The sequence below is a fragment of the Primulina eburnea genome, chromosome 7 (assembly GCF_022965805.1).
Source record: "Primulina eburnea isolate SZY01 chromosome 7, ASM2296580v1, whole genome shotgun sequence".
NCBI lineage: Eukaryota > Viridiplantae > Streptophyta > Magnoliopsida > Lamiales > Gesneriaceae > Primulina > Primulina eburnea.
The window spans coordinates 1,490,345-1,504,972 of NC_133107.1; the positions used below are offsets into that span (position 1 = coordinate 1,490,345).

Consider the following 14,628-nt stretch of genomic DNA (forward strand, 5'->3'; position numbering starts at 1 on the left):
GATTTTAATAAGAGTGATTAAATTTATATATTAGATTGTAATGACAAAATTAACCTTATCATAATAAATTTTATAATTTCAAAGTTGTTGCTTGAGTTCATATTTTTTATCCGTTAATGTGCCGATAGTGTTTGCATGATTTATTTATTTTTACCTAATTTTATATATTATAAAATATGATAATTGAACTCTTGATTTTGTGAGTCAAGTCAAATATCAATTTTTAAGGTTAATCGAGTGATACTAATAATTTTATAGAGATTTATAAAAATTATTTATATAATTATCTCGAATTCATTTATATAATTATCATATTTTATAATATATAAAAATAAATAAAAATATTTATTTGATTTTAATTTCTACCTACTAGCATAGATTTATAAAAATCATTTATAAATTGAGGGTAATTAAGTCATTTGTAGTGTATTTTATCATTAGACTAAAATTATCACACCAAATAGAAGTGACAATTTATCATTCTAAAATATTATTTATCAAGGGCCCATGATATTATCATGAGCTTTTTAAAAATGTAGCAAACATAGGATAGGGAGGATTATTTATCAATCCCTCCCTTATCCCATGTACCAAACTATGCCTTAATGTACAGTGTGTGGATGAATAAACATTTATTTTGAGTTTGTTTCAATCTATATTGTTTCTCATGTGTTATGTTTATTATTATTTGCTAAACAATATAAGTTTTTGAAATGGAATTTTAACTTTCTATATAATTTATATTATATATAATTTATGTCCATGATACTTCATGCCAGTTGTAGAAAAAAGCAGTAAAAAAACTGGAGGATTAGAAGCGAGCGGTAGTCCATAATCCAGATAGCCGTTGTCCTGTGGCTGAAAACAAACCAAAGCTCAAAAACAATGGCCCGGAGCCCAACAAAAATATTAACACCAAAACGCTAACCACCGCCGAGATATGGTCGTCGCCGCCGAAGTTTACCGCCTCGAACTTCTTTTGGCCCCGAATCCCCGCTTCAACTCCACTGCCATTGTTCCTTGTCGCCCTTTGAACTTAAGCACAACCGAATCCCTTTTTCTTCACAGGAATTGCTTATCTGCCAGAAAAATCGGCTTATTGCGTCAGAAACGACGTCGTGGTTTTGGTGGCGTACGTTGCCAGGTTACTGGCATTCAGCCTAAAGGCGCTCCTTCTGATGCTGAAATCGAACTTGCCGCTCGTGCTGGCAAAGACCGCCTTTCGAAGGTTTCAGTACTTCCGTTAACTTTTACAGTTTGTCCGAGAGAACAGGTTTTATTTTTAAAAATAGTCACTTTTTTTTTTTTTTTTTGCTTTTAAGTTTTAGGAAAAAAGAATTAGTAAGAATGCTGATATAGAGTTACAAAATTTTCAATTTTATTCCTTGGGACGGTACCGCTAAACCAAAGTGATGAAGAACCATATTTCTGACGGTAGATCAAGAAATAAAGCAATAAAGCGGTTGTACCACTAATGAGGAAAATTTGAAGAACAATCCCAGTGAATTATTTAATTTGAAGAGTGAGTTGTTTTTGTATTAAAATAATATGTATCAAAATGGCAGGTGCCTTCATCAAATATAAGGAATTTCTGCATCATAGCTCATATTGATCATGGGAAATCGACTTTGGCGGATAAACTGTTGCAGATAACTGGCACCGTGGAAAGCAGAGAGATGAAGGAACAGTTTCTCGATAACATGGACTTGGAGAGAGAAAGAGGCATCACCATTAAATTACAGGTCGACTTTGTGGCCGAGTTAATTTAATTGATGTATAAAACATGTGCGAAGTTAGTTCTCGCTTGGTCTGTCAGGCTCTGTGTTGCGTGTGATTGAATCAGATGCAACCTCGAGTTAGTTATTTGTTGAAATTGCGAAGCACGATCTCTCACGTATTGCTGTTAGAAGTTGGCCACATAATATTTTTATGAATTATTCAACAAACGATTACCTGAATCAAAGGATAGTTTTCTTCCCCGAGTGCATGTAGCTCATAGAAAAAGTAGGCATAATGAGTTAAATAACAGATTTGGTTTTCTTCTGACTGCATACTTGCTGTAACTTGCAATACATTCTTTTCTAAGAGCACTGGAATTCAGCATGTAAGGCAACAATAATATTCTATAATCTAATATTGTTTCTATGACATTAGAGTCTCACAGTTGTACGTTGTGATCCTTTTAGTGAAAATAGCCCTTGGTTATTGGAATTTCTCTCATACGGGAGATGGATTTAGATACAATTTTTTCTTCTGGACCTGCCATCTGTAATTGTAACGCATCATTATTCTGCTTTGTTGAAGGTAATATGAAATATAAGTCGAAGCTGCTGCTATCTACTGTGATCATTGTTACTTCAAAATTATTGAACATTGTAATATTTTTCCTCATAGGCTGCACGGATGCGTTATATGTATAGAAACGAACCATATTGCCTAAATCTTATTGATACTCCAGGTCATGTAGACTTCTCCTATGAGGTATATTGCTGAAACCGTGAAAGATTCTTTTTATTGAAGTTTTGATATTTGTGGCACCAATATTCCCCACATATGTTGGTTATCTTTTTCAACGTCTTTAGGTTTCTCGCTCTCTTGCCGCTTGTGAGGGTGCACTCCTTGTTGTGGATGCTTCTCAGGTGAGCCGCTTCTCTCTTTTCAATGCATGGTCATTTTTCAATTCTACCTGTTTCTCTCCCAACACCCATGGGAGTTACTTATTTACATGAATTTATTTTTTTTCTGTAGATCTATATGACGTTGAGTCGAAATATCGAAGAACCAATCTTATCATATTAAAGTCTCAAATAGATACATATTTTTTGTGATAGTCAATATTGAGATTGGTGGTTAAACATTATTTTGCAGGGGGTTGAGGCCCAAACACTGGCTAATGTGTATTTAGCTTTGGAAAACAATCTTGAGATCATTCCAGTAAGTGGAACTTTCACTCTAATTTCAGTTTGTTTGATTCTCTATTAACCTTAGAGTGCATTGTTTCTTAAGGATGATGTGGTGGTCCACATGGAACATGGGATGAGAAAAATGAGATGTACATTTGGAAGACTACATAATGCTACACAACAAATGCTGGCAGTTTATGGACTCAAGACTGTTTCAGCAGTAACAATGGTTTATTTAAATCTAAACATAACATGAAATTAAAGATGGATCGGCATTTCTTATAAATTTTATAATTCAGCTAGAGCAATTAAACCTGCTGAAGCCGGAATTCTGGTGCTAGAAAGCTGTAGCGAAAAAGCATATTTTCGGGGTTTCTTTTTTTCTTTTTACTTTATCCACAACGAGAAAATCGAAATCATATTTCACCTAGCTTTTAGTGAGTTTCGTTTGTTTAGTTTTTGAGGCAATTTCTTATAGTCTAGCTTTTGGTAGATGGACTCATATAGGACTACAATTCTATACTCTTATTTGTGGGACATGTTTGTATTTTGGAATATTTATCATCCTTTGGTCATTTATTTCATGATTGTTGCTCATAAATTTATTTTGAAATAAGTTATCTCGAATTTTATCAACTGCTCAGCAAATTTGCTGCTCTATACAATCTGTAATCACTCGGCAAACATTTGCTTTCTTCAGGTTTTGAACAAAATAGATCTTCCAGGTGCTGAGCCAGATCGAGTTTCTCGAGAGATCGAGGAGGTTGGTTTGTCATGCTTGATGGTTTACCGAAGAATTTACCAAAATGAGGAGTTTGTAATGTTATGATGATAATGGTGTATTTTATAACAGACCTTTTCAATCTTTACACATATTATCAAAAGCATTCATTGCCTCAACAGGACTCCCACTTTAAATTGAGGATTAATAACTTAACAAGGCAAAAATATTCTTGATTATGCTAAAAGTGTGATTTCACTTCTGAAATTGCTAATCTTTCTTCACAGATTGTTGGTCTGGATTGTAGTGAAGCAATTCAATGCTCGGCGAAGGTTGACTCTATCTCCGAATATCTACATGCAATATATAATTTGACAAAAAATGCCTCCCTTTCCCCCTTCTTGCAGATTGTAATGAATTGGAAATGCCAGCTTTATGATGCATGTTGGAGGTTCATTTTGGGGTATTAACACTTGCTATTATTTTGTAGGAAGGGATAGGTATCACGGAAATTCTAAATGCAATTGTCCAAAAGATCCCCCGCCCTCAAGATACTGCAGAAAGACCCTTGAGGGCTCTCATATTTGATAGGTAACAAATTTAGGTCTATGTTTAATTGATTTTATATTGCTGTTAGTTTCGTACTTTCGTCAAATAATCCTCTTCCTTTCTATAACATATTTTGATTTTTTTTATCTTTTCCTTGCAACACGAGAAAAAAACTCGAAAAATGTCTGGCTTTTTTTAGTATTTGATAGGTATCAAATTTAGTTACTACGATAAAATCTATGATGTTTAATACTCATGTTTGTAAGTTATTTACTTGATTTTATATTGCTGTTAGTTTCGTCAGATAAAACCCTCTTCCTTTCTATAATATGTTGATTTGATTCTTTTTTATCTTTTCCTTACAACACGAGAACAAATGTCTGGCTTCTGTTGGTGTGTCGTTTTTGTATAAACAATCTATTCTCTTTTGTACTTGTAGTTGATGAAACACCTTCTTGGACTTCTTTTCACGATTTTGAGAAGTCAAAATCTTTTGTTTTCATGTCTTCTCCTACAAATGTTTTCTGTATGTATATCATGTTTTACTTATTAAACTGAAACTTTTCATGTTACTTGATCATGTTGTCCGAGCTAATTACCTCATTCTGTTTTAAAACATATAGTGATTTATATACATCAAATTTAATTTTGAATGCCGAATTGATTTTATTATTTTGGCTTTGCTTTTGTTAATATCTCAATCTTCTTCTTACTGCATGTGGTTTTAAAATATTTGGCAGCTACTATGATGCATACAGAGGGGTCATTGTATATTTTCGACTTATCGACGGAACTTTAAGAAAAGGAGACCGAATATTTTTTATGGCAAGTGGAAAGGTATGGGTCCACAATCATGCATCAATTTCATGAAGTTACGTTTATGCAAATGATGCTATATACTTTTTGAGGAACCTGCGGAGGAATATCAGCCCTTCTCAGACCTAATTTCATTGATGGGTGAATGTCCTGAGAGTAACTCCATAGTTTACCAGTTAATTGATTCACCTATAACTGATTGCTTACCCATCTTGATTTATTATTTGAGCATGTAGTTGGGAAAAAGTATGTTTAAATACTTTTGGTGCTCCATTTCTTAAATGTAGCTTGCATCTACGGATTCTGCGCAAACTCAGCTGCTAATATTGAATTTCGAATGTAGGATTATTATGCTGATGAAGTTGGAGTTTTATCTCCCAACCAGTTGCAGGTTGAAGAGCTGTACGCTGGAGAGGTGGGAAATCTCATCTTGCTTGGTCTTGTGATTGATGCGTGCTTCTTTGATAGAAATTGAACACTTTTTCTTTTATTTTTAAGCATGTTCACAAATGTTATTTCATTTCTTAGTGTTAATAATATTTTTTCAAATGCTCTACCTAAATGCCGTCACGCAACTAAAATAGACAGTTTACTCAAATTGTCATAGTAAACATGCTAACATATACAGAACTTTCTCCTTTCTCGTTATGCCTAAATCTACTGGGCAATTTAATAAGGCAATTTAATATATGGAAGGGAGTTTTTTAGGACGTTAACAAATATTATTCTATTTCTGAATGTTAATTTTCTCAGATGCTCTATTACTGAAAGGGCCATCATGCAATACTTATCGTCTATCAATTTACATTTTCATATTTCTCCTTGTTAATTATGGTTAGATTTCCTTGTCAATTCAAGAAGGCATTTAAATGTCTCGGTAGGAAGGAGCATTATCTTCCTGGTTGCTGAAGATTGGGTTATTTTTCTTGTTTATTTGCTCGTGGCTTGTTTTGGTCTCAGATTCATTAAGATGGCTTCTTATGTGTTTTTTATAGGGTGATTTTTTGTTTTCAATTACATATAATGTTACGTTGCGTTTGGTATAAGTGATTGAGTGGAATTGTGGTTGGTTTTTTAGGATAAACCATCATTTGGTAGGTTTTTAAATAAACCCACTCAATCTTTTATTCAAAGGACTAGGGGACGCTAAAGTAAGGAAAATAAACTCATCCCTACACTAACAATGTAACGAACCGTATCTTAAAATACTAATACTTTAACATTTGCGGAAAAATTTAAAATTTTCTTATTAAATAATTTATTAAAAGTATAGATCTTAAAATAAATTAACGGTCACCACCCATACTAAAATAAAATTAATATTAAAACTCCATTATTTAAAATAAATCACCAAAATCCAATTAATCTAAAATCCAAAAAAATACTAATTTAATTTAAAAATAGTCTAACAAAACCATAAATTTAATTTTCTTGTCACCAATCCTAATAAATCAAAATTCAGAGTAAACAGTTTAAAAACGTGCGTATAATATAACTTAAACTACAAGGTCCTTGGGTTTGCACTGCCAGTGGCCTGAGCCTGCTCACTGGTCACCGCCTCCTGTCTCCTCATCTACATCATCTGCATCGATCAAGTTTAGTGAGTCTAATGACTCAACATGCATAAACCGTAAATAACGAATAATACGTGATGAAATTCCATGCAATTTAAACTTAGTTTGTACATAAAATATTATAGGCATAAATATGTATAACGCGACTTTCATTTCATAAAATCATGTTTTCATACTTTTTATTCATAATCATATACGTAAATAATTTTGCGTAGAGTTCTGTTCAATGCAAGTGGCCCATACACATAAATCGTTTGATCAAGCTAAACCACGGTACTGAGCCGGTAGAGATCACCACAGCCATTGGACTGGATGGATGTCCACTCCCTAAGATAACATAATCCTCCAAAGAGGTTGGAGAGGTCCCTGGACACGTTCTCCGGCTTCCAAACACGTAACATAATTTGGCCACAAGACAAATCGCATAGCTAAAAAATAATTATTTTGCACGTGATATATATTTACAAACATCGTGGACTTCGTTGGAACGCCCTGGACTTGCTGTCATAACCTTAAAATTTAAATGACTAAATTTAGCACAAAAAGCCCAAACGTACACATGCGATTCCCGAATTATTTAAAATTTCCTACGACTTACCGAACGACTCGGGACTCGAACCATACTTAGACGACATCCTAACTACTGTCCAAAACCCTACCCAGCCTCGAAGCATAATCGAATTAACTTAAAACAACCTACTATCCATTGAAAACAAAGCTGTCCCAAGGAAACGCGCTACGACCCATATGCGCTTCTAACGACTCCACGCTTAAACCGACTTGAACCGAACGCGAACCCGAACCAGGCCTTAGAGTCGACCCTTAGACATAATTTAAGAGTCTAGAGGTGTGCAATCGGTCTATTCGGTTACCGACCGAACCGAATAGACCTATAACCTATTTAATTTTCGAACCGAACCGATCAAAATATTCGTAGAAACCAAATTAACCGAACCGATTTTCAAATCGGTTATTTCGGTCGGTGACCGAAATAACCGATATTTTTTAAAATATGCGAATTTTAACACATAAAAAAAAGAAAACAATGGAGAGCTTATAAATAACTAGAAACATTGAACAAAAAATATCAATAACAAATAAAAATATTGAAGATAAAATCATTGGATGAATGAGCTTCCTTCTAATGCATGAAAAGTTGAGTTTCCTTCTAATACAATTTAAATTAATATATATACTAATTCGGTTTAACCGAATTTTTCAAATTAAAACCGAAACCGAATCGAATTAACCGATTTTTTTAAAATTTCAAAACCGAACTTCCGAATTAACCGAACCGATTTTTCTAAATAATTCGGTTCAGTCGGTTAATTCGGTTTAACCGAAATTTTGCACACCCCTACTTAAGACCATGGTTAAGCCCTTTTTAACTCAGAACCAGCGCCTAAGCCCCTACATGAGAACCCAATCTGCGCAGCTGTTGGTTTTCTGGTTCCAGCCATCTTGCTGTCACTCTAGCCCATGAATGACCACCACTAGGCTCACCCTAAGACCCTAAGACATGCCACAAACCATAGCCACGAGCCCCTAAACAGCCCATGCACTTAACCGCACCAGCAACCACGTTCAGCCCCTTGCATGCACCCCATCCTGCACAGCTAAGTTTTTCTGGTTCCAGCGCTTTCCCTAGCCAACCAGACCCTAAACCACCCTAACTAGGCTCATCCTAGGACCTAAGACATGCCCCAAACCATAGCTAAAAGCCCCGGACCAGCCTACAACCAAATCCGATGCCACCAAGCCGATCCCCTTACACACATTTGGCTATGCACTTGTTTCCTTTTATTTTGCACCAGCAGCCTCTTGCCCCATCATGGGCCACCTAACGCCATCTAAAACATCCTAAAACATACCCATACGTGGCAGCAAGCCATAGGATCGGGCCAGCGAAGACTGTGATAAAAAACTCGATAAAACGAATAAGTTCAAGCGTGATATGTATCGAAACGAGTTTTAATCGAGTTCTAGCATATATATATTATTAAACCAATGAGTTCTCATGCATATTTTATATCAAAATACGTATATAACATGATCGTTACATAAAGAAAATGTTTACACACGCCTTTGCGTTAAAACGTACGAGATATCGACAAACGAACGCGTGGGAAAATGGAGGTCGAACGGAGACGGATTGCTGCGTTTAATAGCTTGAAAAATGGCTAAATTTAATGGTAGGGTGATTCTTGTCCAAGGTTGCTGCTAGGAGGAATTTGAAAAAAAATCCAACCCCTTGGCCTTGAAACTTTTGGCAATAGTGTGTGCAAATTGTGTGTGTTAGTGTGTGTTTTGTGTGTGTTGTGTGTGTGCGTTAGTTGCATGTGGGATTAGGCTAGGACTCCTCCACAATATATAATAGAGTATTAGTTAGGTGTTTTAGTTTAATTAGAATTCTAATTAAATTTACCAATTAAGCCCTTACAATTTAAATTACTAATTTAGCTTTCCAACTTTTGAAATTAAGAGTCCTACAATTTTAAAATTCCACCCAAAGTTAAATACCACCTAATTTAATTGATTAAGTCATAAAATAATTATTAAAACATTTTATTTCGAGTGGACGTATATAAATTCCTTATTTTCAAATTTTGTTAATTAAAATACTTAACGTCCATTTTTCACCCGATAAATTAAATTTAGCCCTAATAATGCTAAAATTTATAAATTCTTTAAAATACTATTTTCTTGACTTAAAATAAAATTATAACTTAAATTTTTAACATCTTAATTGTTTCCGATCTCCTTTCCCAGTTCTTTATCGAACATTCGTCTGAAAAGCTAAAACTCATGAAAACATATTAAATATAATAAAATTACATAATAAAATAAATATATATTTAAAATAAGTTAACACATAACATGCATTGCTTAAATTATTAACTAAATAAATTAATTAGTCTGATCATGCATGGGGTTTACGCGTCCTAGTTTTGGGCATTACAAACAATCCATATCTTAATCATACACATTAATTCCAATACCACTCTTTGCAGCTTGCCCTACAAAAAAAAAATGTAGAAGAATGAAGTAGTTGAGGGAAAATAAATATTGGTTAGGGTTGTAATCTTAATATGTTTGAAGGGTAATTGGTCAAAAAGTACAAAGATTATTAATTCATTGTACCCACAGAAATCATACCAAACATAATACTAGTTTATCATTATATATTACGTTTTTCTATCAATCAATTTTTTTTATCATCATTTGCTTTTCATTCAATAATCTCATCCTCCAAACCATGCGTGTCCTCACTGTTGGAAATATAGAAGGCGACCTTTTCATTTCAGAATTGTCAGAAGTTGCTTATTGGTGTTCATTCCATATAGATTTTTCTTGTAAAAAAATTTCTTGGATGCTCAGACAGACCAGAAATAACTCATCCACTGGATTTTACTCTTCCTTTTGAAATCTTCTGCGTACTGTGTACTTTGACAATTCTATGGCGATGTCATTTTTATGTCTGTTCTCTAAGCTTTTTACTATTTATTTCCAGTACAAATATTTATCAAGACATATCCTTCAGGTAGGTTATCTTTCAGCTTCCATAAGATCAGTGGCAGATGCTAGGGTGGGTGACACAATAACACAATACAGTAGGAAAGCTGAACAATCGCTGCCTGGATACAAGGAGGCTACACCAATGGTTTTCTGTGGCCTATTTCCTGTTGATGCTGACCAGTATTACCCTGTTTCACTCTTTATGTGCTTAATATATGGTGGATCACAATTTTGAATAAATTACAATGGTTGTTTCTCATTGTAGATTTCACGAGTTGCGCGATGCTTTAGACAAATTGCAGCTTAATGATGCTGCTCTAAAGGTAGGACCTTTTTGATAATTTTGTCGCAATTGTGCCTTGGGGATTGGAGGATTTTAAAAAAATAAAATATAAATACACACACACACATATATATTTATTTATAAAATCATCTTGGAGATCAATCTTAATATTAATAAATACCCTGAGATGGTTGTTTTTCTTTTGTAAAACGTCAAACGCAGAAATGTGCAGCAAATTTATCAATTATTCGAGCCTTTTTTTGTGTCTTCTTTTCTTTCCCCTACCTGGTTCAGGGACCATTATAGATAGGAACCAAGAAATAGAGCAGAAATTTATGAGGCACTTTATTTTTTGAGAATTTTTAATAGTAACAAATGCAGCACATGTTCAATGTTACTGAAGAACATTTTATATTCGACCCCAACAGTTTTTCTATTTTGTTGGGATCTTTGGATATAGTACCATTGTTCCCACTCTGCCGTCCACTTCCATTTGGACGCATGTCCAGAATTTCTGTTTCTTTTCTTGAATACAAAGAGACTTCTTCCATAGAAGTTTTTGTTGACCATATTGTTTTTGTTATTATTTAGAATAATATACATAAAAATATATTTCCCTGTAATTGTGTTACCATACAGTTTGAGCCAGAGACCTCAAGCGCTATGGGATTTGGCTTTAGATGCGGGTTTCTGGGTCTTCTTCATATGGAAATTGTGCAGGTGAACTGCTTATTTAGCATGTTTTGGTATTTTGATCTTGGTTACATCTACTAGCACTACTTGCTTTGTAATCATATAGATCGTGTTCTGAATGAGTTCTTTTCCACAGGAAAGGCTAGAACGTGAATACAATTTGAGTCTAATAACCACAGCTCCAAGTGTTGTTTACAGAGTGAACTGTGTAAACGGTGATACTGTAATATCTGCTTATCCCATTTCTTGATATTTTTCGCTAATTTTTGTTTAGTCATCTTGAGTCGAAGAACTGTCTTTCTGCTGTAGCTACAAGTGTTATTTTTCTGTAGCATTAGGAAATATGAGCACAGTAGTCATGGTTGGATTGCTACAATTTGGTATTTTGGGTTCCTTGCTTTGTCATTTCAGTTATTTGTGTTTCCATGACCTCATCCATCTGTAATATGCACATTTTTTGATAAAACCAGCTGTTTAGTAGAAAGTGTTATCATGTCATTTTATATGTGAAAGAACAAATTGTCAGTAGAATGGTCATCCATGGAAGCATGAAAATAGATTTGAAGATTTTAATATAGGTATAATTGTATGATAGATAACTAAATTTGTCGCCGACACAAGTCTTTATTTAAGTTCATATTTTAGATGACTCACTTTTAGAGGTTCACTCTTATGTTTATGACTTACGGTGTTCTCACATAATATAGATCTGATCTATTCGGGAATTTCCCTAAATTTATTTTGTTGATTGAATTCTGCCGCCTCTGGGTCTTGTACATTATCATTCCGAATGTAAAGATATTCCTGACCATCTCTTTCTTAATGAATGTTTGTATATTCCTATTTTGGAACAGGTTGAATGTTCAAATCCATCTTTACTTCCTGAACCTGGAAACAGGAGGTCAATTGAAGAGCCTTTTGTTAAGGTTGCTCGCCTTTGGTTTGGCCTAGTGTGTTGGAATCAGTTTCAAAGTTTTTAACAGATGGCTTGAACATGTAATTAACTGATTTTTTTCCCAATGTACAGATTGAAATGCTCACTCCAAAAGAATATATTGGTGCCCTAATGGAGCTTGCTCAGGACCGAAGAGGAGAATTCACTGAAATGAAGTTTATTACTGAGAGTAGAGCATCGATAACTTATAGGTTACCCCTGGCCGAGGTATCCCTTTTTGAGGTTAAAGTGACTTGAATTCATGGGGACTAAAAAGTATTACCTTCAATTTCTGACTTACGTCTCACTTCAAGGATTTGGGTTGTTCATCGTGCAGATGGTAGGGGATTTCTTTGATCAGCTAAAGTCGAAGAGTAAAGGCTATGCTAGTATGGAGTACTCCGTCATTGGGTAAAACCATCAATCGATCTTTTGGAGTAAATAGTTAATTATAAACCAAACTAGGCAAAAGATTTCTACCTTTGTGAAACTGCCAGTGTTATTTAGATAGTGTTCTGGATAGATGAACCATTTCTCGCACTTTCTTCTTCTTTCATTATGAACATTCACTCTTAGACTAGCAGGTGTAGCAGCTATAATTTGCTAAGGTATTCATTTCTTGAAATTGTAATTTACTGTATTCCTGTCGATTTATATTCGCATTCATTTAGTTTATTACTGATATTATCTTTTAGTTATCCCAAGGCACACGCTAACTATATTTTTAGATTTATGACTGTGTTTTACCTTGTGTTTTTTGAATCATGAAATAGGTATAAAGAAAGTGATCTGATAAAACTTGATATTCAAATTAATGGGGATCTTGTGGAGCCTTTATCAACTATTGTACATAAAGACAAGGTATCATACTCTTGTTGACTTGTTTACTAGAATGAGGTTTTCATATAATGAAATATATACCCATGCCCACTTTTCTCAGGCTTATCCTGTTGGTAGGGCTTTGACTCAAAAACTGAAGGAACTAATACCGAGACAAATGTTTAAAATTCCAATCCAGGTAACTTCACTTATTTTCTGGGAAGCACTGTCACGATTCTCTCGGGGTAAATGAAAATCCACCTAAAATTGTCATTCACTTTAATCTTGTAAGAAATGGCAATTGCGATCGAATGTAGATTTTGCATTTAACTTAATATTTTCTATAAATTTAATGTCCCTACTAAATCCAGATGAAACGAACCACCACAAAATGTATTCTGCAGCTTTCTCAGTTATAATGTAGTCTAAAAGCACCTCACCTTTTGCATAGGCATGCATAGGCTCCAAAGTGATCGCCAGCGAAACTTTGTCTGCTATCAGGAAGGATGTTCTGGCAAAATGCTATGGTGAGATTATGTCTCCTGAATGAAGAGACTGCGAAATGCAGGCATCATGTTAATGTGGCCATGATACAATTTGGTATCGGTTTCATAAGCTAGGTCAAATTAAAAAGGATAAAAAAATTAATGATCGTGTATTAAAATATAAAACTATTGTTCGCATAAACTAGGGAATATTGGTTTCCAACATCCTATCAAAATACGTCTCACATTCTAAATAAAAGATTCATAGTTTCTTTTATAATATTTTTCCATCGTATATGATCTCTAGCCTGTTACTTTATGGAAGGAGATATATTAAAATTTAGAACTATTGTTGGACACCTCTCACAAGTCCTAACTTTTTGAACGAAATGGTCTCTAACTTCATATCAGAGAATTGTGTTTCTCACGACACGTCATTTTCCAATTCCTGTTTTGACACTTTCTTAGTAGTGATGTTTTATTGAGATTATTTTGAAATAACTGTTTCGCAGGCAAGTACATATGATGAAATTCTTACCTTTTTCCATTTTCTATGCAATTAATTTTCTTGATTCTTTCCTCCAGGTGGAGACATCACGAGGAAGAAGAAGTTATTGCGGAAACAGGTGAGTATTACTACATGCATGACCACAACATAATTTTTTGGTAGTTTCTTGGAATCGTTGACCCGCATATAACTTGTATGTATATGTTTTCCTTATAAAACGTGTGATGGACGTACGGCTGATAGTTTTGTTTCACTCCAATCAGGCCGAGGGAAAGAAAAGAATGAAGGCAATTGGTAAAGTGGACGTACCTCAAGAAGCATTCATGGCTGTGCTTAAACTTGAAAAAGAAGTGCTCTGAGTTGCATTTGTATATATAAAGTACTAGTCTCAGAATGCATTTCAATTTTGATAGGAAAGAAAAAAGCTTTTAATATCCCAAATTTTTGTGGGACAATTATGGAAATCTTCTTGTTATGTTATTTAAACTTATCGGACTCGAATCATACAAACTTGAAATCTCGGGCTCATTAGCTTATACTTTGAATGGTTGTGTTGTTATTTTTCTTCGAAATGGTAACTAAATAAGCTGTGTTCCTACAATTAAAACAAGTGCACTTCTAATAATTTTTTAATTTAATTTAATTTATATTAAAATAAAGGTCCTATTATAACTGTAGAAATGATTGAGATGTCATAGTGCAATTTTTTATGGATATTGAAAATAAACTCCAATTTGGGAACAACACGCTGGTTTACTTGATGGTGAACTATTTTGTCATTGTTTGACGTATTCTTTATTTATAGTAAGCTCAAAACCCTCGCTCTC

The 14,628-nt window shown here is 34.2% G+C and overlaps 1 protein-coding gene across 4 annotated transcripts; it reads left to right on the top strand.

Annotated features, from left to right (window-relative positions):
* Positions 1-784: 784 nt before the first annotated feature.
* Positions 785-14,321, top strand: LOC140836426 (translation factor GUF1 homolog, chloroplastic). Of its 4 annotated transcripts, none has more exons than XR_012119087.1 (22): positions 785-1,228; positions 1,566-1,742; positions 2,395-2,481; positions 2,583-2,639; positions 2,869-2,934; positions 3,604-3,666; positions 3,912-3,956; positions 4,115-4,215; positions 4,914-5,010; positions 5,333-5,404; positions 10,105-10,259; positions 10,345-10,402; positions 11,002-11,082; positions 11,192-11,278; positions 11,910-11,981; positions 12,083-12,217; positions 12,327-12,400; positions 12,763-12,850; positions 12,947-13,007; positions 13,260-13,335; positions 13,879-13,919; positions 14,065-14,321. XR_012119087.1 is itself a non-coding variant. In XM_073201933.1 (22 exons), the coding sequence occupies exons 1-22, from the start codon at positions 941-943 to the stop codon at positions 14,158-14,160; spliced, it is 2,094 nt and encodes a 697-aa protein (XP_073058034.1). In that variant the 5' UTR covers positions 785-940; the 3' UTR covers positions 14,161-14,321. The 4 variants fall into 4 exon arrangements, 2 of the variants coding, with proteins under 2 accessions (XP_073058034.1, XP_073058035.1); XM_073201933.1 differs by having other exon boundaries at positions 12,930-13,007; XR_012119088.1 differs by lacking the exon at positions 13,260-13,335 and having other exon boundaries at positions 14,065-14,242.
* The last annotated feature ends 307 nt before the right edge of the window (positions 14,322-14,628 follow it).

What these genes read in the sequence shown, in the direction of transcription:
- LOC140836426 (XM_073201933.1), top strand. Translation starts at nt 941, where the DNA reads ATGGTCGTCGCCGCCGAAGTTTACCGCCTCGAACTTCTTTTGGCCCCG. An exon ending in ATGTAGACTTCTCCTATGAG is followed by an intron (nt 2,482 to 2,582) that starts GTATATTGCTGA and finishes CAACGTCTTTAG; the next exon opens with GTTTCTCGCTCTCTTGCCGC. An exon ending in TTGAAGAGCCTTTTGTTAAG is followed by an intron (nt 11,982 to 12,082) that starts GTTGCTCGCCTT and finishes CCCAATGTACAG; the next exon opens with ATTGAAATGCTCACTCCAAA.